General features: G+C 51.2%; 1 protein-coding gene across 10 annotated transcripts in view; it reads right to left on the minus strand.

Annotated features, from left to right (window-relative positions):
- Window positions 1-26961, minus strand: part of PRKAG2 (protein kinase AMP-activated non-catalytic subunit gamma 2) — a 217531-nt gene that overhangs the window by 67124 nt on the left and 123446 nt on the right. For all 10 annotated transcript variants that reach the window (XR_013814324.1, XM_079786666.1, XM_079786667.1 and 7 more), the window contains one exon: window positions 15970-16184. Coding sequence is in view for 8 of the 10 variants with exons in the window: in XM_079786666.1 (XP_079642792.1) it covers window positions 15970-16184 (215 nt within the window). In the remaining 2 variants the exon portion in view is untranslated. The remainder of the gene's footprint in view (window positions 1-15969; window positions 16185-26961) is intronic.

A 26961-nucleotide genomic window follows, 5' to 3' on the forward strand; every position in this document is an offset into this window, starting at 1 on the left:
TCCATCGAGCCAAACCAGCTAGGCTATGACTATTGATTTTTTTAAAGTGGTATAGAAATTTGATAAAAATATGATCCAATAAAAAAATGGGCAACGGACCTAAATAGAATCTTTTCGAAAGAAGACAGAAGGAAGGCCAAGAGACACATGACAACATGCTCAAAGTCACTAATTATCCGAGAGATGCAAATCAAAATGACAATGCAGTACCATCTCACACCTGTCAGAATGGCTATTATCAACAAATCAACAAACGACAAGTGTTGGCGAGGATGCGGAGAAAAAGGAACCCTCGTGCACTGCTGGTGGGAATGCAGACTGGTGCAGCCATTGTGGAGAACAGTATGGAGTTTCCTCAAAAAACTGAAAATGGAACTCCCATTTGACCCAGTAATCCCACTCCTAGGAATATATCCTAAGAAACTGGGGACACCAATAAGAAAGGATATATGCACCCCTATGTTCATAGCAGCACAATTTACAATAGCTAAGATCTGGAAACAGCCTAAGTGCCCGTCAGCAGATGACTGGATCAGAAAACTGTGGTACATCTACACAATGGAATACTATGCTGCCATAAAAAAGAAGGAATTCTTACCATTTGCAGCAACCTGGATGGAACTGGAGAACATTATGCTAAGTGAAATAAGCCAGTCAATGAAAGAAAAATACCACATGTCTCACTCATTTCTGGATAATAAAAAACATTATAAACTGATGAACAAAAAGATAGATACAGAGGCAGTAAAGCATCAAACAGACTGTCAAATTACACGGGAAGGTTAGGGAGAGTGGGGGAGATAAGAAATCAACCGAAGGACTTGTATACATGCATATAAGCATAACCAATGGACGCAAAACACTGGGGGGTGAGGGCATGTATGGGAGTGGGGTGGGGGGGCAATGGTAAGATATGTACACATATAATACCTTAATAAAAAATGAAAAAAAAATGGAAGCAATGGAAAAAAAATAAAATTAGATTCTATATAAAAAAAAACCCTCAAAAATATTGGACACCATAACTATTCATCCTTCTGATACATTTTAATCAGTATATTTGGGGGAAAAGTTTTGTTCACTTTGATACTTTTCCAAATAACCATTTCAGATGCTTTTAATAAAGTTAGCTCCTTTCTCACATTTTTAATGATTTCCTTTAAACAGCGTTTATTCCACAGTAGCTTTTCAGAGTGTGGCAGCCAATGCATGTAGTTCAACGAGTCAGCTGAAAATCTGTTTGATACGAAGTATTGTTAAGAAAACTGACAGAACCAAAAAAGTCCTGTTTGTCTGGATCCTTTGTGTTAAGTTATCTTCTAACTTCCCCAAAGTAGACAATGTTAAGATTTTGAAGAGAGCCATTCAGCAAATATTTAGTAACTGCTACCTGCCAGGAGCCATGGCAGGTGGGTCCATGAATACCCAGATGATTAGAAATGCATATCAGAGATATAAAGTAGGAACCCTCCCCATACGTAGGGTCAGTCGGTTACTCCTCCAGTTCTGATTCTGTGGAGCTTAGTCAGGCGCTGAAACTGGCTTTTCTCTTGCCTTTCACAAGCAAATCCAAATTAGTTTTCCTTTTTTGCTCCTCAAAGTATTTCATTAAGTTTGTGTTTAACACAACTCACTGGGAGCTAAATACATTCTTCTGTTGACACTTAATGTACCATAATATTTTGCCAATAAAAAAAATCAGTATTTCTCCCTAAGCTCAAGAAACCTTTCAGTTCTTGAGGCATGAAGCCATACATTTTGAAATGTGTTGTATTTCTAGGACAAAACAACACAAAAAAGGGACATAAAGTCACAAGGAAGTCTCTCTTCACTGTTCTCTACTCCCGCCCTCCAGCAGGCCTGCTCCTCAACCCTCCGGTGCAGACCCCGGGGCGTCATTGTCTCAGCCCTTTCATCCCTGCATCTATGGGAACTCTGGCCGGAAACTGGCGAAAAGTTACACAAATGATTGAGACAGACTGCTTCCATGACTGTTGTGTTTTGTTCTACATAAGGCCATCAAAAGGAAGGACAATAGTCGAGATGCAATTAGCCCTGGCCTGTATTGCTCAGTGGATAGAGCTTCAGCCTGCTCACCAACAGGTCGAGGGTTCAATTCCTAGTCAACGGTGCGTGTGGGAGGCAACCAATCCATGTGACACTCTCACGTCGATGTTTTTTTCTCTTTCCCCCCATTCCTCCCTGCCTTCCACTCTCTAAAAATCAATGGGAAAAAATATACTCGGGTAAGGATTAACAAAAAAAGAAAAGAAAAAGAAAAAAGGATGAAATTAAAGGGCCTTATACTTGCTTCTGGTGAATTCTGTGATTTTTATTCCCTATCTAAGGCGCGATGCAGCTAACCAGGATGGATTAGGGTGAGCCTGGGACACAGAGCCAACTACAGGCAGATGTAGGACTAGTGTGCCTCTGAATGTAAATTATATATATGTTTCAGAGAGGAAGGGAGAAGGAGAGAGAGAGAGATAGAAACATCAGTGATGAGAGAGAATCATTGACTGGCTGCCTCCTGCATGTCCCCCACTGGGGATCGAGCCTGCAACCCAGGCATGTGCCCTGACCAGGAATTGAACCGTGACCTCCTGGTTCATAGATCGATGCTCAACCACTGAGCCATGCCGGCCAGGCACAAATGTAAATCTTTTAAGAAATATTTTTTGTCTCTTTTTTATTGTGATATATATAATTTACCTGCAACAAACTGTATCCATTTCAGGCATACCACTTAATGAGTCAACATAAAACCATTGCTACAATCAGGATACAAAAACTTTTTTTTTTTTTTTACCCCAAAAGTTCCCTGGTGCCCCTTTGTGGTTCATCCCTCCCTCTCTCTGTGGCCCCAGGCCACAGGGACCCACTCTTCGTTACTGTAGGCATTTAGGCTGAGTTGCATGCCCTCATCGTCACGGACCTGGTGTGTGCCACATTGCATTCAGTTGTAGGGGATGCTGCTGGTGGCCCACTTGGCACCGTTTCCCCTTCTCACCTTCTTTTCTAGAATAACGCCCTGATTTGTCACAATGCACACCCTTTCCTTACAGGAGCCCTTGAGTCATGATGGGGACCATCACTCCCACGCTATCAGGGTTCGAGGGGAGGACTTCTGGTTGGAGAGAGCCAGTGCCCACACGGGTGTGTGCACGTCCCCTTCCCACCCTCTTCCTGCCCCGTTAGCACGCAGTCCTGCTACTGAGGACCAGCTTCCAGAGGAAGCCAGAGCAGAGAGACAGACAGACTGGGCCCTTGGTGACATCACTGACCAGGCCTATCCCTCACCTGGGCCCGTCCTACCTCCGGACCTGTAACAGGAGACAACAAATGTCATTGCCTTCGAGCCAGTTTGAGCTACAGTTTTGTCTTACTTTGCACCAAAAACATCCTAAGTGATATTTGGGTATTAATATTAGATACAGGAGATGATATTCTAACTATACGCAGGTCATATTCTAATTGTGGATATATCTGCATATGTAACAATGCAAAAAATTACACCGTTTAAGTGAGCAACTATAGCAGCTTTGCAGAGTACACCAGTGCTACGGGCACTCTGGGAGGGAAGCTGCCCCCGGAGCTGCCCTGAGGCAGACCTGGAAGGAGCGCGGCGGGAAGAGCATTTGGGGTGATGGCTGGGCAGAGGAAGTGCCCTAAGGCAGAGACGTTTGCGTGGCCTTCATCCGAGAGCGCAGGGTTGTTTGTTGGTTTGTTTTTGTTTTAAAATATATTTTTATTGTTGATAGTATGACAGATATCGCCCTGTTTGTTTTTACATTTTTATTTATTGATGGATTTTTAGAGAGAGAAACATAGATTTGTTGTTCCACACATTTATGTTCATTGACTGATTCTTGTATGTGCCCTGACCAGGGATGGAACCCCCATCCCTGGTGTATCCCGACGATGCTCTAACCCAGTGGTCGGCAAACTGCGGCTCGCGAGCCACATGCGGCTCTTTGGCCCCTTGAGTGTGGCTCTTCCACAAAATACCACGTGTGGGCGCGCACGTACAGTGCGATTGAAACTTCGTGGCCCGTGCGCAGAAGTCGGTTTTAGGCTCTCAAAAGAAATTTAAATCGTACTGTTGATATTTGGCTCTGTTGACTAATGAGTTTGCCGACCACTGCTCTAACCAATTGGGCAACCCCGCTGGGGCAGAGTTGAGTGTCCTTGTGACGTTAAAGAAAGATAGAAACCAGTGGGAGCTAAAGGAAGGGAGTTAGGTTTCATACGGTGGCATAGAAGAAGCGGATGTGAACTTCCTCCAACCGTTTTGGCAATACAGAAGATCCTAGTATCTGTGTAGAGTGCAGAGGATGGGTTGGAGAGGGCCCAGATCAGCAGGAATGTTTAAATGTCTTTACAATGATTGCAGAAGTTAAGAGGGAAAGTCTGAGAAGTGTCGCAGAAATAAAAATGGGCTGAACGTGGCATTTCAGTGAATTAGGAAGCGAAGAGAAAGCAGACCAGAGTAACAGTTAGAAACAGAAGCACCAAAGGAGCCTCTACATAAAGCAACGGAGTCGTGTGGAAGCGAAGAGAAGGCAGGAAAGGCAAACGGATGGGGTCCAGCAGCCGCCCGCGTGGCTGTAAACGCCGCTCAGGAGCTTCTGAAGTTACTGCTCGTTTCGCAAAGGCCTCTGCCAACCCCTTTTATTGCCTTGGTTTCAAAAACAGTGGCTTTAGCCGCAGTGTTCTACCCTGTTTGATAACTCTCCCGAAAAGAGTGCAACTTGGAAATTAAGTTTAGGTTAGTACTGTTTTCCTGTAGCAGTCCTAAACAGTGTATACAGTTTGTTTTGTTTTACACAATCTATTACAAGATTTTTACATTTTTATTTTGTTTGTTTTTATTTTGTCCTCACCCAAGTATCTTTTTTCCATTGAATTTTTTTTTTTTTTTTTTTTTTTTTTTAGGGTGGAAGGGAGACAGAGAGAGAAAAACATTGATGTGAGAGAGACACATTGATTGGTTGCCTCCCATACGATCCCCGGCCGGAGCCGGGGATCAAACCCGCAACCCAGGTATGTGCCCTTAATTGGAAATTGAAGCCTCGACCTTTTGGTGTGCGGGCCAACACTCTAACCACTGACCCACACCGGTCAGGGTAGATTATTTTTTTTAAAGCTTCATGATGCCTAGCAACTCAGGACTTTTTCTCTTCCCTCCCTCCCCTAACCTAGACCAGCCCCTTACTGTGCCTGCTTTCAGGCTGCTGGAAGGTGCTTTGCAAATGAGGTGACGTAGGCTCAGCGCGGCCAGGAGAACGGGGCAGCAGACGCAGGACAGAAATGCAGGAAACCGGTAGGTGCAGAATTCCAGGTTTTGGAAGCACAACAGTCATGAAGGGTTGAATGGGAAGGAACTCACTGCAGCCATCTTGAGCTTAAGGGCAGGCTGCTGGGCATCACTTAGCCATTTTCTCCCTACCTCCTCCTGCCTGTCTGACTCCGGAGACAGTGCGGGGACAGGAAGTTGAGACAAACAAGGAGGAGGAACGTCAGAGAAGCTCGGGATGTGTTACTGCTGTTGCTGAATTTACCCTTAAGAAGGAAATTATTCCCAAATTTAGCCTGGGAGAGTTGCTCAACTTCCAGGTATTGCTCAAATAGGTGAACAGGTAATTTTTTTAAAAATATGTGGGTTTTTTTTTTTTGCCTGACCAGCATGGCTCAGTGGTTGAGAATCAACCTATGAACCAGAAGGTCACAGTTCCATTCCCGGTCAGGGTACATGCCCAGGTTGCGGGCTCAATCTCGAGTAGGGGGTTTGCAGAAGACAGCTGATCAATGATTTTCTCTCCTCATTGATGTTTCTATCCCTCTCACGCTCTCCCTTCCTCTCTGGAAAAAAAGAATGTTTTATAGAAATTGATTTTACAGAGAGAGGGACAGCGAGATAGAAACATCTCTGAGAGAAAAACATCAACATTGATTGGTTGCATCCTGCATGCCTCCTACTGGGGATCAAGCCTGCAACTGGGGCATGTGCCCTGACTGGGAATTGAACTGGTGACCTCTTGGTGCATGGGTTGACACTCAACCATTGAGTCACAGCGGCCTGGCAGTGAACAGGTAATTTAATTTTCTGCCAATGTATTGTTTCTGTGGGCAATTTTGTCAGTGAATAAGCTATGGCAATTGAAAACTCAGTCTAAACCTGCCACCTCAGCAACTCCACACTGGTGGTTAAGTTAAAAAAGTTAAAGCAGCTTTGTTCCTCATGGCCATAGAGAAATGACACATTTGTCTGGTGAGTCAAGAAAAACTGGAAATAACCAAACATTTAAAAAGGATGACAAGACAAGCTACGCTTCAGGACAATGAGCAAAACCACAGTCCATTTCCTATGCAAGAATCTCAGTCCAACCGTGTATTTCGCGCGGCATAGGTCTCTGCAGGATCGGATCCACTCAGGGTCTGAGTAGAGAGGCCACTGTCTGGGGTAGCACGCGTGAATAAAGCCAACACCCGCCTCTTGTTTCCTGTCCGAGGAAAGGAAATGACTCAATTGTGTTGGATCAGTACTTTGACTCACGTACCATCATGGAATTCCAAAGCCAACCGGGGTACAGATCTCAAAGGGGTGTCACCAGCTGCCCTTCCTTTTATTAAGATCTCCAAGTCAACACGTGCGACCAGAGCTTAGAAGAAATAAAGCAACCCAGCAGTGCGGCTGGGAACAAGCTCGGGCTCTGCGCCCCGAGGGCCCGCCTCTGAGTCCCGCTCGGCCACTGGGGGCTGTGCGCCCAGCACGTGGGCCTCCGAGCCTCAGGCCGTGTGTGCTGTGCGCCTGGCACTGTCCTCTGCTCGGGCCTGGTGCCCATACATGATAGCTCCTCTCAGTGTGGGGGCTGCCCTGGGGCAAAATGAGAAGAACACGGGCTTCAAAGGTAGGCCTCCATCCGAATCACGTCTCTGCCATTTACGAGTCCAAGTCTCCAGCAGAGGAGTACATTTCTTAAACCTTGATTCTTTAAAGAATCTATATATAAATTATTGATTTCAGAGAGGAAAGGAGAGGGAGAGAGAGAGAGAAACATCAGTGATGAGAAAGAATCATTGTTCGGCTGCCTTCTGCATGCCCCACAACCTGGGCATGTGCCCTGACCGAGAATCGAACCGTGACCTCCTGGCTCATAGGTTGATAATCAACCACTGAGCCACACTGGCAGGGCTAACCCTTGGTTCTTCACCTGCAAAATGGAGATAATAATATCCCCTGTGTAGGACTGGCATGAAAATGAAGAGAGAAACATTGATGTGAGAGAGAAATATCCATCAGTTACCTCACACATGTGCCCCAACTGAGGGTTGAACCCGAAACCTGGGTATGTGCCCCGATCGGGAATCGAACCTTCGACCCTTTGGTGTACAGGATGACACTCTAACCACTGAGCACACTGGCCAGGACTCAACGAAATAGATTTTAATTGCGTCCCTAATTTCATCACTTGGCAACCAGGCAGGAGACCAGCTGCACCGTGTAGGGAAGTCAAAGAACCTGCATGTGCTGTAGGAAATCAATGTGCTGAGTGCTTGTTTTTGTTTGTAAAGAAAGAGTAATAAACTATATTCAAAGAATGGTGGGTACATTTGCTCCATAAACTCTGTGGTCCTCTGCCTTCTCCAAATCCACTGAAGATCATTTTAAGACTCAAAATGATATTTTCATAAATTATTTGCCATCAAATGTACCTGATTTAAGTCAGTATTAGGTTGATAACACACACAGAAACACTATAAAATAGGATTGTCCCAAACACATCAGTGAGGAACATATTGTTACAAGATGGTTTTTTTTTTAAAGGCTCTCCATTATTTTATTTCATTGGTTTTAGAGAGAGGAAGGGAGAAGGGGGTGAGAAAGAGAAACATAGATGTGAGAGAGAAACATCCATCGTTTGCCTCCGATGGACCAGGGGTTGAACACACAACCTGGGTATGTGCCCTGACCGGGAATCGAATCTGCCGCCTTTGGTGCGGGGGACGATGCTCCAACTAACGGAGCCGCCGGCCAGGGTTCAGTTACCTTCTTGGCCATTCAGTGCACAGATCAACAAAAGTGAGCACATTCACATTGTTGTGTAACCCATTTCCAGGATGCTTTCGTCTTGGAGAAATGCTATTTTTACGGGAGATGATCAAATAATTCTCCAGATGAATCTAATTTTTAAAATCAAATGCAAAGAAGATAAATGGAGCGACTTAATCAGGCTAAACCAAGATAACTGAATAGGCTTACCAACGCGTGAATGAACACGTTACCAGCAATGGTCTTTTAATGGGCAGAGGCCCAGCAATCGTGTGAGAGTGACCTCTGTGTAGTTCCTGAGAGCCACCTGCTTCAAATCCCCTTTCCTGAGTAAACACACCTCTTCTGTAACCATGCTCAAGTGGCCAGATGCCATTCTTACGCAGGATCCAAAATAACGTTGGCTTTGGGTTCCATGCCAAGCCTCCAAAATAGTGGGAAAAGCATGTAACCCCCACAGCCCCTTGAAACAGGCTCCCCGGGCACCGGGGGATTCGGGCAGTCACTCATTAACAGGTTATGCACGCCACTCTCAGACAGACACCCAGCAGCCTTGTTCTAAACTTTTCCACCGTCTCAACTGCTGTGTCCTACCGAGTCGTTAAGGGAATGCTGTTAATACTGCTTTTATGTTTTGTGTCGCTGTTGTACCAACGATACTGCACGAGCTCAAGTTAATGCTTTTCTAATGGCTGTGAGTGAGGGCAGTCCTGTTTCGGAGATGAAAGAATTTCCATCTAAATGCAAATCAAGACAAGCCTGACTGAAATGCGTGAGTGGGTACAATGACTTCCCATCCCGTGGTCAGCCCCCTCCCCCCCAAGCATGTTCACACAACTGTGTTGGTGCAGAGGTGTCCTTGTTAGGGAAACCATACTTTTTCCTTCCCCGCGCCCGCAATGACATGGGGAAAGGTGCTCAGAGTCTTGACTTCTTTGCCTTAATATATGGCAAATAAAATGGACAAAGAGGACCTGGCCCGGTAGCACAGTTGGTTAGAGCATCATCCTGACATCAAGGTTGTAGGTTTGATCCCTGGTTAGAGCACATACAAGAAACCACCAAGGAATGCGTAAAAAAGTGGAACAACAAACCGATGTCTGTCTGTCTCTCTCAAATTAATATAAAAAATAACATGGACCAAGAGCATAATTTTTTCTACTCTCTGCTTCTCTACTCCAGGCTTACATATCCAGGCCCCTGAGGTCCCTAATGTCCCAAAAGAATCAAAGAAAGTGTGCCCAAGATAGAACTTGTCATTCGTCTCCAGACTACACCCCCTTCCTAATGTAAGGACACTGCCATCCATCCTTTCTCACCAGAAACTGGAGAGTCACCTGGACTCCTCCCACATGGCCCAGGGCTGAGATTCAGCCTGTTTTATCTCTTACACACACTCCCCAGGATCCCCTTCCGCTGGACCTCCCCTCTGCGGCCTTGGTTCATCCCTCTGTCCTCCCTCAGGGGACCCGTGTGGATTTTCTTTACTAGGCTTCTCGCTTCGTCTTTCCCCCATGAATTCCAACCACTGGCTGCCTCTGGACTGATGGCTCTATGAAAAGGCCAGTCTGACCAACTCTCTCCTCGGCCGTCGCCTGGGCAGGCCGGGGGACGCCTGTGATGCTCCTCCCTGGGCTTATGTCTAATGGCATCCCCTCCGCACTCAAGAGGGTGAAGGGGAAGAAGGCCTAACCACCGTAGACGTACGTTGCTCTGAGTTCCTCCAGTCCAGCGGAGAGCAGACGGTGTGACTTGATAAAGCTCTGAGTGTGGGGACAATACGCAGCCTCCGGTCCTCACTCTTCGGGACCAGTTACCGTTTGGCCAGCTCTCCGGCCAGTGCGACCCCTGGGCCTCTCGGGGACAGGACTGCTGACTGCTTCGCTGTGGTTTCCCGTGGGCCCTGCTCCACGTCTTCAGTGGGCTCAGCTCTGCTGCTTGTCTCCTGCCTCTCTGGGGACCCGTCTCACTCTGCCACTTCGCACGGGATAGCCTATCAACTCATTGGATGTCACCGATGAGTCAGGGGCTGGCAATTTTTTTCTGAAAAAAAGGCCAGGTAGTAAGTATTTTTGGATTTGCAGGCCATCCCGTCGCTGTTGCAAACACTCACCTGTGCTGTTGGAGCAGGAAAGCGGTCAGAGAGGGTGCAAAAATGGACGAGTGTGTCCGTGTATCAGTAACACTTTAATCCCAATCACAGACGGTGAGCCATTCTGACCCACAGGCCCGAGCGTGCCAACCCCTGAACTGGGGATACGTGTGCGCTGGAGAGGCCGAGACGCTCAGGCTTATCTAGCGGTGGTTGGGAACCATGCCAAGAACATGGATCTTGGAGCTCAATCCCCTTGATTCTAACCTTGACATTCGTGTTGCTAGCTATGGAGCCTTTGGGTAACTTCACACAGATTATCTTGTTTGATCCTCACCACAGTCCTCAGAGGTAAGCACTATCTCTCTGGGATGGAGGTGTGGGTGGAGGGGGGTCAAAGGTTCAGGACCTTGTAAGTCCTTTCATCAGCGCACACCCCGCCCATCTTTTAAGAGAAATGTCCCTGGACCCCCTCTGCTACAGCCCGACTCCCAGCTCCTCTTCACACCAAACGTCTTGATAAAGCTGTCCGCATTCTCCGTCCACACTGTCATCCCACACTCACTCAGTGGCTCTGCAAGCTGGCCTCGGCCCCAGCTTATCAAAGTCACGATCAGCTTCTGGAACAGAGACGTGCGGCCTCGTACACATTCAGTGTCGGCTTTCACACCGCCAGCCCCAGTGAGAGGAAGGGTAACCACGGTGGGTCTCCTCCCAGGAGAGGTGCTCTTGTAGATGACCCGGATCAACTCCGGTGCCGCCCCCGCGCTAGCGACACCCGCGTTTTCACCTCTGCCTCTCCCAGGTGAGGCAGGGCTGCTCCTCCAGGTGGAATCGTCTAGATGAACCCCGACGTGGCCTCTGTTCTCATGGCAGATTCAACCACAAAACGTGTTGGCTCCATCGACCAAGACAGCAAATGACTCAGCACTGGAAATGGGACATTTTTACCCACATTTGTGTCCCTGTTATCCCAGCAATGCCAAGCGCATGGCCCTGGGACCTACAGATCTTTAGAAGCACATGCCCCATCTGTTAGGCTGTGACCTGGAAGCGATGAGGTGGGAGGTGCCCCTTGACCCCTCCAGGGTCCTGATCCTGCAGGCCTTCCCTCCTGCTGGGAGTCTCCTGGGGGTGGTATTATCTCAACTCTCACTGAGTACCCAGAGCCCAGTACAGTGCTGGGCACACGACCGGATCTTGGGAAACTGTTGAACGAATGACTTCCTGGGAGGGCATTTATCAAGTTAAGAAAAAATCTTGAGCCCTGACCGCTGTTGCTCAGTGGTTAGAGTGTCGGCCTGTGCACTGAAGGGTCACAGGTTCGATTCCCAGTCAAGGGCATGTACCTAGGTTGCAGGTTCAATCCCTGGCCCTGGTCGGGGTGCATGTAGGAGGCAACCAATTGATGTGTCTCTTTCACATTAATTTTTTCTCTCTCTCCCCCCTCACTCCCCCCCTCTTTCTTACACTCTCTCTAAAATCAATGGAGAAAAATATCCTCAGGTGAGGATTAACAAAAAATAATAAAATCTCGAGGCAGAAAGATCCAACATCCTTTCCTTGAAGCTCATCTACCCCAGGGAACAGAATAGACAAGAACCATAAAGACCCAGGCCCCTGCTCAAACGGGCCAAGCTCTGAGCCAAGGACGCCTCTCTGATTTGGGCTCTGTCTTCTTCCCGATCCCTGAGTCACGCCTCTGACAGCGCAGGAACCAGGGAGGATGCCAGTTATAATTCCTCGGCTTGACAGCGAGGAGAGCAGCGCCTCTGCCTGTCTCTTCACCACGCAGGCAGCACTGTCTACGCCCGGCTGTCACGATCACCAGCCCCTGCCGCTCCCACTCCTGGACCCAATGTGAACCCCCCCCCCCAAACTATTTTTAAAATATCTAATCTGTTGTGAGCAACAGAGTATGGGACTGTTACTTTGCCATTTCTGGGCAGATAGCTTTAACACCGGGCCTTATTAGGTTGTAACTTGATATTTAAAATGGTGAGACAGGAATATAAAAACAAAGCCGTGCATTTACTCCTTAATGTCAAGTGATTTGAAATAGTTTTAGATTTTTAAAGTGCTTCCCTATTTTAAAAAAAGGAAATTATTCCAAGTAACAATCTCAAAAAATTGGTTAGTGATTTCCATCCAAATAGTCATCCTGGGCAAAGTAGGAATCTTGGAGATGGATTCAGTGGAAAGAGTCAGGTTTAAGAAAAAAACCAAAGTTCATGAATTCATTGAGTTACATCACCTCCCCACATACATGATGAAACAAGTGCTAGTTATTATTATTTTTAATTGATCTTAGAGAGGGGAAAGGAGGGAGGGAGAGGGAGACAGAGAGAGACAGAGAGAGAGAGAGAGAGACAGAGAGAAAGAAACATTGATCGGCTGCCTCCTGCATGCACCCCAACCAGGGATTAAGTCCGAAACCTGGGTATGTGCCCTGACTGGGAATCAAATCAGCCACCTTTTGGTGTATGGGACGACACTCTGACCAACTGAGCCACACCAGCCAAGGCAAGTGTTAGTTATTTTTTTGATACATAACAAATCACTCCATACTCAGTGGCTTAAGATAACAACAATAATTTATAATCTGTTATGGGCTAAATTGTGTCCTCCCCCCAAATTTATATGTTGAAGCCGCAACCCCCAATGTAACTATATTTGGAGACAGGGCCTCTGAAGACGTTACTAAGGTTAAATAAGGTCATGAGGGTGGGGCCCTCAGCCAATAAGACTGGTGTCCTTATGGGAGGAGGAAGAGACACCAGGGAATTGTGTGAGAGAGGATTGTGTGAGTGAGGATACAAGCGACGAGAGGCCGCAGCCCAGGAGAGAGGCCGCAGGAGAAACCAACCCCACCAGCACCTTGGTCTTGGACTGCCAGCCTCCAGGACTGGGAGCAGTAAACACCCAGGCTGTGGTATTCTGTGTGGCAGCTCTAGCGGGCTCATTAGCGCCGTCCGTGGTTTCTACGGGTAAGGAATTCGTGGGCGGTCCAGCCGGCTGGTGCGGGGCTCTGACCAGGTCTCTCAGTCAGTGTCAGGGCTCTGCTGCGTTGGAGGGCCCCAGCACACCCTCCACAGGCTCGAAGCACAAGGAAACGCACTCCTCTTGCTTCAGGATGCTGTGTTTGCCTGCTCTCTGCCTGCTTTCCCAGCAACTCAGAATCCTTGTCCTTTGTCCCTTGAATGTACATGTTTTCCTGGCTTTCTTCTCCCCTGCCACACATTCCTCTGTATTATTTCATCTACTATGACAGCATAAACGACCACTGCTCTGATGATGTTCAAATGTTAATAATTAGCTCCAGCCCTGGCTGGTGTGGCTCAGTGAATAGGGCGTCGGCCTGTGGACTGAAGGGTCCCAGGTTTGGTTCCAGTCAGGGGCACATGCCTGGGTTGCGGGCTTGATCCCCAGTGGGGGGCGTGCAGGAGGCAGCCGATCAATGATTCTCTCTCATCATTGATGTTTGTATCTCTCTCTCTCCCTGCCTCTCTGAAATCAATAAAAATATATTTTAAAAAATAATTAGCTCTAGATGCACACAGCCAATTGCTCTTTGAACACCTCCTCTTGAGTGTCCCAGATACCTTATTGTACCGCCACCACCTACACACACACACATACACACAAACATGTGTACAGACATGCACATCACATATTCACACAGACAGCCCACTCCTCATCCTGTTCTGTTCCCTACACCAGAAAATGCAAGACATCCACCCAGTTTCCCAAGGTAAGACCTTAGGGATCCTCCTTTGATTCGGCGCTCTTTCCTCTGCAGCTAACCAATAACCACCTTCCAAATCCCTTTCAATGCAGCCTCTTAAACAGCTCTTTCCTTCCAACTCTGGTCCACGTCTTCCCACCTTCAGCCGCCACTGGACCTGCCCCATTTCCCGCTGCATCTCACCTGAGCTCCCGTGCCACACAAATCCAATCTAATTCCACGCCCAGCCCCGGGGGGATCACCCTAACACGCAAGGCTGATTACTGCTCCCCGCTGCGGAAGGAACAGTCACATCCTGCCGCTGCCGTTGGCTCCTCCACTCACGGACTCTGGGCCAGGGCTCTCCTCCCATAACAACTACACGAGTTCTGTCCGTTCTACTGCACCCACTTACCTGTCTGAACCTCCCAAATGGACAAAAGCTCCTTTTGGCCACTGAGTGATTAGCTGTCTCTCGGATCCCTCCAATGTACACTGTGTTGTTAATCAAGTGAACAGAACAGACTCTGTCCCCGCCTTGTGAGGTGGCTCACCTTGTCTCCCGTCGCCCTCTCCTAGCACTGTTTCCGGCACATCCCAGGTGCTTCATAAGAATGTGCTGAGAAAATAAATGATGAAATGAGAGCTCTCTACTACACGTCGCACTCATTCCTACTCCACGTCGTGGCTCACTTTTTCCCTACAAGACTCTCTACCTGTCCCCTTACTGAAACCCGACCAGTGACCCAGGCCCAGCTCAGTGGCTACCTCTGCCTGCGAGCCTCCACTGCCCTGGGCAGATGCGATTTCCCCTCCTGCAGGGACGACTGGACTGTTTGCTTCACTACTTACCCACCAACTTACTTCTGCGTTTACCTAACCTCTCCCCAGCCTCATTCTGCCCCGTAAGGCTGCAGCCCTAGAAGGCGGGAGCAATAGCTCACCTTTTCCCTCCGCACTTTAAACACACAATTCCCGGCAGAGCACAGAGCTAATAAAACAGCCACGGAGGGACAAGGAGAGTCACAGGATGTCCTCTGCACGACAGCACATCTCCTTTCTCCCATAGATAACTGTTCTGGATGGGCGTGCCCCCCTCCCCCCCCCCGCCCCAAGCCATGTTGAAGTCCTAACCTCCAATACCTGTGACCGTGACTGTATTTGGAAGTCAGGTCTTTGAGATGTCATCAAGTTAAGATGAGGTCATACTGGGTCAGGCTGGGCCCTGGTCCAATATGACTGGTGTCCTTATAAGAAGAGGAAAATCCGGACACAGACAGACAAGGAGGGAAGAAGCCACGTGGGAGGGAGGCAGAGGGTGGAGTGATGCTGCTGCCAACCGAGAAAAGCCTGGGGCCACAGGAGCTGGAGAGACCGTGAGCCCCAGAGACCTCGGAGGGCTCGTCCCGCCAACACCTCGATGCCAGACCGGCAGCGTCCAGAGCCGAGCAGGCCTCCTGTTGCTATCAGGCCCCCAGCTTGTGCCTCTAGGTCCCACCAGCCCCAGGAAAGGAAAACAACTGAACCAGAGCTGTGTCTGCACAGACCGAGCTTAGTGGTAGGTCCTACGTCCTTGCTGAGCACAGACCTAATACAGAGCATCTGCGTACGGAACGCGGACCAGGCAGGCGAGAGGGGTGCAGGGGCTCCTCCGTGAAGCCTCGCCGACCTCCTCGGAAGGAGCAGGGGCAGCTGCTCCCCTCCACCAGGCCGGCTCCCCCTCAGCGTGCTGCCCACTCCGACGACGGCGGCACACTGGACATCAGAAAACTCTAGAAGCAAATTCCCATTTTAAAAAAGCTGTGTGTTTGTTTGCTTTTTGCTTGGCCTGTAACTTGTCACGTCAGTCTCCCACTCAAGCTAAATGCAAACAAAACTTTTTTTTTAAAAAGAAGCGGCGGGACAAAGAGCTGGTTCTGGGTATGTTCCAGGTGTTACCACTTGTCACGGGCCTTGCACCTGCCCACTGGGCCCGCCCACCTTTCCCCGCAGCCTGTGATTCCTGACAAATACCCCGCCGCTGCCCGAGCCGCAGCCCCAGCTTCAGGGGAGCACCCCCAGCCTGGCCCTGCCTCCCAGGCAGGTCGCGCCCCGACTTACGGTTCTGGAGGGAGCGTGGTGAGCGGGGGACGCTGCCGGAGGCCGGGCCGGGCTGTGGGAGGCCAGGCAGAAGCGCTGGCCCGTGTCCGCAGGGGAGGACGAGGCATAGATGCGGTTTTCCAGTCGCTCAGGCTCCTGCTTATAGGACTCGAGGGGGAAGGAGTGCTGCTTGGTCACTTGGGTGGGCGTCGATGGCGAGGAGGAGAGGCCGGAAGCTGGGGAGGGAACCACACGGAGCTGTTAGAGGTCTTGGGGGTGCGGGTGCGGGGGGAGCAGAGCGAGCTCCTCCACTTCCAAGAGCCCAGATCTCAAGAGGCAAGAGTGAGAAGGTTAAACTGAATTCTGGGAGCAGCCTCCACAAACCGCTGGCTCATCCCTTAAGGGATCCGCGCCATCCAGCCTGAGCCGTGGCGGCCCCCGGCCTCAGGGTGCTCGGCCGGGCCAGCAGTTGCCTGGGTGAAAGTTTTCTCACGGACACACATCGGATGCTGTCTTCTCCCATTTAGTCAAATCCCGCTGGAGCCCTGTCCTCCCTCCGGAGCAGGTGGCCAGGCACACGGCGAGGAACCAAGCGGCCTGAGGTAAGATGTGGGAAGTCACCGGTATTCGTCAATGCCAACATACGCTAAGGACCAGACGGGACAAGCTGGTCTGTCAAAACGTACAGCATGAACGTGCCCCCGAGTCCGCAGGTGAGAATGCACGACGAGGGTGCTGGAGGGGACTTCAGGGAGGAGGCGGCACGGGGAAAGGGCCTTGCAGAGCCACGGGTTAGGGCCAGGAGCCAGGAGGAAGCGGGCGGGGAGGCGGGGGCTGTGACCGGGCCAGGAGTAAGGCTGTCCACTCGAATGGGGCCGGTGCAGCCCCGGGGGCTCAGGCAGGGGGTCGTCACGATATGGAGCTGACGCTGCGTAAGATCAGTGTTCTGGACTGAACTGTGTCCCCTAAAGAGATAGGCTGACGCCCTAACTCCCAGTCCCTGCGAATGTGACCTTACTTGGAAATAGCGTCTTTGCAGATGTCATCAGGTAAGGTGAGATCAGACTGGAGGAGGGTGGGTCCTTAACCCAAGGCGACTACTGTCCTTGTAAGAAGAGAGGACCCAGAGCCCCACAGCCGAGGAGAAGGCGGCGGGGTGACAGAGGCAGACCCCGGAGTGAGGGATCCACAAGCCAAGGAAGGACAAGCCGCCAGAAGCCGGGAGAGGCCAGGAAGGATTCGACCCAGCGTCTCCGAGGAGGGCGCCCTGCTGGCCCCGGGTCTCGGAGTCCGGCCTCCAGCACCGGGAGAGCCCACGCCTGCTGGGTTAAGTCCAGGACACGAACACGCAAGAATGCTTCCTGATACTGACTTGTTTTCAAGAGAAACCATCGGGATTTGGGTCTGGTCTCTCACATCTCCTAGGTAACTGAATGAAAATTTTATTTTAAATGTGTTAGTCAAACTATTTAAATCATGTGAGTAAAAGCAAAGATGCCCCGGACACGGCCAAGGCTACCCACTGCTGCTTCTGACCTAGAACTGGTCAGGACAGGTCGGCCGCGAAGCCACAGCCGCGTCTCCTTCGCCGTGCTACTCCGTGCCACGCTCCAGACGCCCGTGCCCAGCCCCTGGGCACACGGTGTCCCCTCTCATGCTCCCGTCCTCACTCCCCACAGGGCCTCCATCGGGCGTTGCCTCATCCACTCCTGACCTCGGCCTGAGAGCCTCCCTCTCTGGAAGTCCCCAGAAGCTCCACCTGTGGGGGGCTCGCCGTCCGGAGGTATCCAGCTCCGACACCAAACGTGCAGGACGTGCGCTCCTGTCCCAGGCCCTGCCCTGGGCGGGGAGAGGCCTGGGTAAAGGCTGGCACCCAGGGCAACGACAGGAGGGAGGGGGAGGCTCAGGCTTAGTCCCAGTCTCCTCTCCCTCTGGGCCCGGAGAGTGTGGGGCTGCATTCCAGGGTGGCCGTTTCGGAAGTAACCAGTGAAAGGAGAGTGCCTTTCCCGGGAGCCCCATGCCGCGAGGTCACACCCGGGGGAGCCTCCACCCCAAGCCCAGGCTGGCCGCGGGGCGCAGCGGGACACTGGACGCTCCACACACGAGTCTGCAGGTCTCTGAACTTCCGACACGAAAGGCCTCCCACGCGAAGCCCCGAATGCTCTGGAAACAGAAGTTGGCCCCCAAAGGTCTTGAGAAGCCAGGGCTGCCTTGAGGTGAGGCGGGAGGCGGGAGGCGGGAGGTGGGAGGTGGGAGGGGGGAGAGTGAGGACCAAGAGCAGGAAGAAGCTGATGGCTTGGCAGCTCCTCAGGGGAGACCGGCGTCCAGCAGGCAGGACGACACGGGAGGCACCTGGCCCGGGCCCAGCCCTCCTCTGGCCAGGCCCGGCGTCGTGGCACCAACACTCCCCAGAGACGCCCAGAGAAGGGCGAGGAATGCAGATGGCAGCCCCGGCTCAGCGCGTGGCCGGGCTGCCAGAGCGGTGTCTGGGGACCAGAAGGCACAGCTGTGCTGGTGTCTGTGGGGCCTGCGCACCTCCCTGGCCTCAGGCTCCCGGCTGCCGGGGGGGGGGGGGGGGGGGAGGGTGTGGGGGTGGCGAGTCCTCACGGGGGCACCAGCCTGGCTGCTGTCGGTGACGCCAGGATGGGCTAGTTCCCAGCGCCACATCCAGCAGAAAATGTTATGGTTCACGCTCCTATGCAGATGCCAGCCCCGGCTCAGAGGTGAGATCAGATTGGAGGAGGGTGGCTTCTTAACCCAAGGCGACTACTTGTAAGAAGAGAGGACCCAGAGCCCCACAGCCGAGGAGAAGGCGGCGGGGTGACAGAGCCAGACCCTGGAGTGAGGGATCCACAAGCCAAGGAATGACAAGTCACCACTGGACACAGGCTTTCCTGGGGGCCTGCTCGGCATTCTGGAAGGGGCGGGGCTGGAGACCCGACGGAGGGGCAGAACAGAGCAGGCTGGGATGCTGGCAGTTTAGGGGTAACTACATCCTAACAGCCTGCAGGAGCCCCGAGGGCAGAGCCCTCTGGGGGCCTTGGTTCTTCATGTTCAGGGGGGCCTGGCCCAGTGATCTCTGGCACTACTTGGTGATGGCGAAAAGCACCCAGATCTGTCCTAACTTAGGGCACAATCCGAATCAGCCCTCCACCGGGCCAGTGACCTCACTTTCTGGCTCAAACCACCCGTGAAGGAATGACCCGGGCCCAGAGGAAATCGGCAGCTCTGCGGAGGCATTTTGGCAAGATGCACGCCATTCCTCTCGATTCCGCTTCTGTGACCGTCTGCAGACAGAGCTGTGGGCTTGCCAAACGGCACGTGGGGCCGTTCGTGAGCACGGCGCTTGGGAGAGCACGGAGACGGGGAAGCCTGTCCGCAGGGAGAGCTAAACCAAGCCTCGCTCATCCACACCACAGCCGCGCGTTTGGACCGGGCGTGCAAGCCCCTCAGTCTTCTCATCTCTGCGAGAGTGGGGAGTGAAAAAAGCACACTGCACAGCCGTCTGTATAGAACGGTACCATTTCTAGTTTCCAAAAAGGGAAGCGCATGTGCGTGCGTGCACACACACACACAGACACACACACACACACACACAGACACACACAGACACACACACACACACACACACACACTGCCTGTCTGCATGCGCCCAGAGTGTCTCTGGAAGGATCTGGGAACGCTGTCACCAGACACAGGAGCGCTGGCAGGAGAGACTTCTGTCGCATGCCCTTTCCTACTTTTCAACTTTTATGGTATCTGTTCAGAAAATTTCTTGTTTCCAGGCCACCGTTCTGCTTCTGAGCAAGAGGCTGGCTGACGCGGGAGGTAAGCAGGCCCCAGCTGCCCCTGCTCCGCGCAGGTCTGTCTCCGGATGAGACGAAGGGCTCAGAGGGCAGGGTCCGGGCTCCCTGGCTCCCTGTCCGCAGAGCGCGTGCTCCCACGACTGGCTCCCTCCTGCTCCGTGACAGGCCTCCCCCGCATAGCATCCTGCAGGGACCATTCCTAGCGGGCAGAACGTCAGCATCTCAAGTGCAAACAGTTAAAGAGACCTGGGCTCAGCGGCTTGCCGCCCCACCCCCAGAGGCTCCTCCTCTGGGTCCCCTCGTGAGCAGCCACCCCAGGCGGTGCAGCCAGGATCCCGAGGACCACAGAGAAGCTGGACGCTAAGAGCGCAGCCCTGACGGAACCTGGCTGGACGCCGGCTGCGGAGAAGTAAAGCGGGGTTTCCTCGGGGGTGGGAACAAGCTGTTCCAGGTGGGACAGAAGGATTCCTCGCTGCCCTCAGAACGTCTCTCACGGAAACCTTTCCGAGCTCAAAAGATGCTTCCCTGACCCCCTGGCCATCCTGCCTCCTCTCTGCTCCCTTCCCAGAGCAGGTGACCTTTGTGGCAGCAGGGGAAGGGGGGTTGTGAGGGAGGGGACAAGTAAAACGACGTGTGAATCAGGAGTGTGGTGTTTAGGGTACAGGGGAAGAACCTTCCGGAACCCAAACTACGCCCCCTCGTCGCCACTACCTGGAACAGCCTCAGACGGGTAGCGTCCGGCAATAACAGCCTTTTCGCGGAATGCCTTGCTGTTTGCCAAGTGCTCTCACACCATGGGCTCCTCGAAGCCACGCTGCAGGGGAGGGGTGGCAGGTTAAACCCACTTTTCGGATGAGGAAACGGGTGGCTGGAGAGGTTACTTATCCTGGTCGTTTAGGCCCTAAACTTTAGGGGGTAAATGGCAGAGGTCACACCTGAACTCGAGTGTCCTGACTCCCCATGCTAAATCCTTTAGCCAGGATCAAACACAGATGTCGCCCAGAGGAAGCACACAGACTTCACACCACCCTTGGGTGTATGATGGGTGCAGGGAGGAGGGGGTGGGCTTCCCACCAGGGGTGGCCTGGGCTGGCAGGAATGGGCTTCCCCCGGGGTGCTTCTCTCCAGCATCAGCCAGGAAGGTAGACACGGCCAACCGACAGGAGACTTCACCCACACTCAGGCTGTCTACCAGTGTGTGTGTGTGTGTGTAGCTGTCTTATAAAAGGGCTGTGGGGCTGGCAAAAATGATATAGCTAAATTTTTTAAAAAAATATTGGTGTAATAATTCACAAACAAAGAGGAAAATAGGGAACTGCAGACATAACCCCCCATTACTTTTTAAAAAAAATCCTTACCGGAGGATACTTATTTCTTTATTTTATTTTATTATTATTATTTTTTAAATCCTCACCCAAGGATATTTTTCCATTGATTTTTAGAGAGAGTGGAAGAGAGAGGGAAAGACAGAGAAACATTGATGTGAGAGAAACACACTGATTGGTTGCCTCCTGCACGACCCCTGACAAGGACCCAGGCCAGGGAGGAACCTGCAACTGAGGTATGTATCCTTGACCGGAATTGAAACCGGGACCCTTCGGTCTGCAGGCCGACGCTCTATCCACTGAGCCAAACCGGCTAGGACTGTTTTTATTTATCTTAGAGAGAGAGGAAGGGAGAGAGAAACATCGACGATCGGTTGTTTCCCACATGTACCCGGACCGGGGATCAAACCCACAACCTAGGTATGTGCCCTGACTGGGAACTGAAACTACAATCTTTTGGTGTCCAGAACAACGCTGCAACCAACTGAGCCACCCAGCCAGGGCCCCCATTACTTTCAAGTAGAGCAATTTATTTCTACCCGTGTCTGATCAGCAAGCACAGGCGTTGAGTGGGGAGCATGTTATGATGAATCAGTCCCACATTATGATGTGGTTGGGGAAAATGGGACAAAAACAAAGTCCAAACCCAAGTCCACAATAAGCATCGAGAGTCAAGTGCAGGTAGCCCAGGCAGGAGGCGCTCAGCGAAGAGCGGAGCCTTACCCCCAGTCTTTAATCGCTACCTGACTTCAGATTATCCTGTTTAATCCTGGCTAAAGGATTCAGCGTGTGGAGTCAGGACCTCGCGTTCAGGCTGGCGGGCGGGAAAGCTCCCAGGGACACGGGGAGGCCTCTCCAGGCAAAGGAAGCAGATCTCCCCAATCAGGGGCCTTTCCGATGGGCCCCGAAGGACGGACAGGTTCCCCGTTGTGTTCTCCTGAGAAGCCTTTCCCTCCCTCTTCTGGTTCTTTAAGACGTTGTTCAGGACGGCTGTCGCCTCTGAGAGGGACAATGCCTTTGATTCTTCATGGGCAGCAGCCAGGGCAAGTGAATGGGCTCAGTGAGGGAACAGAACCAGCTCCTGGCAGCCACACAAGACACCAGGCAAGTGGCCCCAGACACCAGGGAGCCAGGAGCGGTGATTTCACAGGGCCAGGCTGTGCTGGCATGAGTTGCGTCTGGAGAGAAGGGGGAGGGTGCAGCAGGGAGAAGAGGGAGTGGCTGGAGGAATGTGAGCAGTGGCCTGAGGTTTCACCAACCCCTGGCCTTGGTGACATGAACCAGGTAGACCAGATGGCCCTGTGGTGTGCACAAACACACATTCCTCCTCTCCCTACACCTGGTTGGGCAGTGCCAGCCTTGTTCATGCACATGGTCTAAAACAACAAGAAAGAAGGAAAAGTTCATTTTGTTTCTGATTTCAAAATGCCCTTGCAAACCATTGTTCCAAGAGGCACGGGTTGAGAAAGCACCTTTTCAGTTTACAGTGAATGAGGGGTTTGCCTATATGCAGTTTTAAAAACAACTGCTGGTCAAGGACACAAGGGGGCTTGTGCTGTTCCTAACTTTGGAGGAAGGGTGACAAGGGTCAGAGGGGATGGTGGCACAGGCAGGGTGGGTCAAACAAAAGCGCACAGCCAAGGAGGGGCAGAGGCCCTGCTGCCAAGGAGCCACGTGGCAAAGAGAGACCTATAGTTAAAATGGCCATATTACCCAAAGCAATATACAGATTTAATGCAATCCCCATCAAAATCCCAATGTCATTTTTTAAAGAAATAGAATGAGAAATCATCAGATTTGTATGGAACCACAGAAGACCCCAAATACCCAAAGCAATGCTGAGAAAAAAGAGCGAAGCTGGAGGTATCACACTACCTGACTTCAAATTATACTACAGAGCTACGATAATCAAAACAGCATGGTATTGGCAGAGAAACAGATACTCAGATCCATGGAACAGAATAGAGAGCCCAGCTATAAAACCACATGTATATGGACAGATAATTTTCGACAAAGGAGCCAGAAACACACAATGGAGTAAAGTTAGTCTCTTCAATAAATGGTGCTGGGAAAACTGGAAAGCCACATGCAAATGAATGAAACTGGATTACAGTTTGCCCCCATGTGCAAAAATTAACTCAAAATGGATCAAAGACCTCAATATAAGATCCAAAACAATAAGTTACATAGAAGAAAATATATGTACCAAACTTATGGACCTTGGTCTAGAGAACATTTTATGAACTTGACCCCAAAGGCAAGGGAAGTAAAGACAAAAATAAATGAATGGGACTACATCAAACTGAAAAGCTTCTGCACAGCAAAAGAAACTGACAACAAAACAGGCAGCTGACCAAATGGGAGATGATATTTGCAAGCAGTAGCTCCAACGAAGGTTTAATTTCCAAAACATATAAAGAACTCATAAAACTTAACACCAAACAAACAGCACAATCAAAAAGTGGGCAGAGGACATGAAAATACACCTCTCCCAAGAAGACATACCAACAGCCAATAGATACATGAAAAGATGTTTAACCTCACTGGCAATCAGAGAAATGCAAACCAAAACTACAATGAGCTACCACCTCACACCAGTTAGAGTGGCCATTATCAACAAGATAAGCAATAACAAGTGTTGGAGAGGCTCGTGGGAATGCAGACTGGTACAGCCACTGTGGAAAGCAGTCTGGCGATTCCTCAAACAATTGAGAATGGAGCTACCATATGACCCAGCAATTCCTCTCCTGGGTATACACTCTAAAACCTCAAAGTCATGTATTCGCAGAGATATATGCACCCCTATGTTCATGGCTGCATTATGCATGGTGGCCAAGACATGGAAACAACCAAAGCATCCCCCGATAGAGGACTGGATAAAGAAGATGTGGTACATAAACACGATGGAATACTACTCAGCCATAAGAAGGGATGAAATAGTGCCACTTGTAACAGCATGGATAGACCTTGAGAATATTATGCTAAGTGAAATAAGTCAGTCAGAAAAAGCTAAGAACCACATGATTTCACTCACATGTGGGATATAAAACTGAAATGTGTGAATGCAAACAGCAGTATGGTGGTTGCCAGAGGGAAGGGGGTGTGGGGAGAAGGGGTCCTAATATAAGAAGACAGTAGAAGAATTGACTCTGGGTGGTGGACACACGGTGCAATATACAGACTTTGCAACATAGAAACCCACACCTGAAACCTATATGTTCATGTTGACCAAAGTCATCCCAATAAATTATATATCTATATATATAAAAGATTAATATGCAAATTGTCCCCTTGGGAGTTCGACCAGGAGACCGGAAGTTCGATCGCTCGCTATGACATGTACTGACCATCAGGGCGCGGAATGAAGGAAGGCCCCGGCCGGCAGCCAGAAGGCTCTGATCGGCCCTGATCGCTGGCCAGGCCTAGGGACCCTACCCATGCACGAATTTAGTGCACCGGGCCTCTAGTATATATATCTTTTGCCGGAAAGAAAACCCCGGGTAATACCAGAAACACGATGGAACTGCCCACCACACACTGTTTTGCTGAGGATGCCTTTTCTCAAGGAGTAATTTGCCGTTTCAGTCTGTAACCTTCTGTCCCAGCTTTCCCTGTGCCTGGCTAGCCGCTGCTCCTCCCTGTGTGAGGCCTGGTCCATGGACACCAGGGTTCACAAAGTCGCCACAAGTCCCTGCTGCCTGGAGACTTTGTTCCCAAAAGATTGCCCATCTCTGGAAAGATATTGTCCTGCTGCCCCCCCTCCCCCCACCCTACCCCACGAGGGCCCCCTCACTCTCAGGGGTGGAGTCTCCTGTTTCCTGACTCAGGATGGTCTAGATGGTGTTACAATCCATCAGTATTGGCAACGGCTGTACCAGAGCTTACTCTCAATTCACGTATTGAATGGAGTAAGGTTTCTGGGCTACAAGTTCTGCTTATGAACTCTTTTGAACAATCTGCTCTACAAGCTTTCACGATTCAAACTATTCAAACTATGCTGGGGAATGTGGGAGTCACCTTGGGAGTCACAGCATTATGGAAATGCGTGGGTGAAAAAGGCTATAAAAGCAAACAAACCAAACTTCTCTTAGGACATTTCCTAAGGCCTTCGTCTTCTGGAAGGAATCCAGGAAAAACACCATTTTTATGGGCTTTTTGTGTCCAGCCTTTCATGGTTGGCTCTGGCACGCAGACGGGTCTGCGCAAGGACGCAAACAGACCTCGCAGGCTCATTTTTCATCAGTCCCTGCAGTGGGGACCCAGCCTGTGGGCGACCCTGGTCTTCGGAAGAGCCCTCCTCATGCCTATCTGGGGTCCTGGGCTCTGCTTCAGGGACCCCATTGTGACCCTTGTTCCTCACTAGAGCTGGAGATAGGAGCACCCGTGGCTTTGCATGTTGAAGCTCAGAGACAATCCTTGGGGAAGGGAGGAGAGAAAAAGCCTTCAGTCGCTTCTTTTTAAAAATAATTTTTTTTTAAATTGAATTTTAGCCCTAACCGGTTTGGCTCAGTGGATAGAGTGTCGGCCTGTGGACTCAAGGGTCCCAGGTTTGATTCCGGTCAAGGGCATGTACCTTGGTTGTGGGCACATACCCAGTAGGGGGTGTGCAGGAGGCAGCTGATCGATGTTTCTCTCTCATCAATGTTTCTAACTCTCTATCCCTCTCCCTTCCTCTCTGTAAAAAGTCAATAAAATATATTTTTAAAAAATTGATTTTTAGAGAGATAGGAATGGGGGGGGGGGAGAGAGAGAGAGAGAGAGAGAGAGAGAGAGAGAGAGATGTGAGAGTGAAACAGTGACTGGTTGCCTTCTACACGCGCTCCGCCTGGGGATTGAACCCACAGCCTGGCACGTGCCCTGACTGGGAATGGAACCCGAGGCCTTTCGGTGCATGGGACGATGCTCCAACCACTTAGCCACACCAGCAGGGCAACCCTCGGTTGCTTTGTGAGAGATTCCAGAACAATCCATTTCTCACATAAAACCATTTCTGAAAAACCATGTGCTTAGGGTTCTCCAGTGAAGGGGAAATTGTCAGGCCAGCCCCTCTGGTCACGATGCTCTTTGTGGGATCACAAAAGCAACAGGTGTCATCTGGCGCCGCCCAGGTGAATGTGCTGAACGGGGCAGAATCAGGCGGCCCCACCAAGGAGTCCCGATCCGTGAGTGACCTTCGTGGACAAACACCCATGACCCCACGTTACAGTGAAAGACTTGCAGCCCCCGAGAGGTGACGTGTCAGGCCCAAGAGCAACAGCGAGACCAGGGCCTGGGTGACCCTGTGCCAGGAGGCGTCTCAGACCCACCTCCACAGCCATGAGTGTGGCTGGGGGCACCCCGGGGGAAGCAGGTGCCTGAAGTCACGGGGGAGGGGGGCCTCGGGGCCCTCGCTGGCCTGACCTAGGTTCCTCTCCCCCAGCAGGCATGTCCCGCTGGCCGCAGGCGGCACCGGGTGAGGGGAGTGGACGGCCACGACCCGGCATGCTGGGTCTGGGAGGGGAGGAGGAGGAGTTCAGGCGACTAGGGCCAGTGTGGTGACTCATCTCCCACGAGGACACGGGCAGCACACGAATCCACTAGGAGGGCAGAGTTCCAGACTCTTGGGCTGATGCCAAGGTGCCCGGTGGGCTGGGGAAGGTTTGTCGAGCTGCCCACAGGTGAGTCCAGAATATTTTGGGCAGACGCCCCCCCACCCCAGGGCCCTGCCCTGCTCATCTACGCGCTTAGGTCAGGACCAGGTTTCTATGCAAGTTCGAGCAAGGCTTCCGAGCCCGGTGTCCCCGCGATGCCGGTTTAACACAGCGTCGTTCAGGCAGATTGTTCCTGCAGAGCCAGCCTGTCTAGTGCACACAGGCATCGCTGTCATGCCATCGCAGGTCTGG

This window comes from Cnephaeus nilssonii (assembly GCF_951640355.1).
Source record: "Cnephaeus nilssonii genome assembly, chromosome: 12".
NCBI lineage: Eukaryota > Metazoa > Chordata > Mammalia > Chiroptera > Vespertilionidae > Cnephaeus > Cnephaeus nilssonii.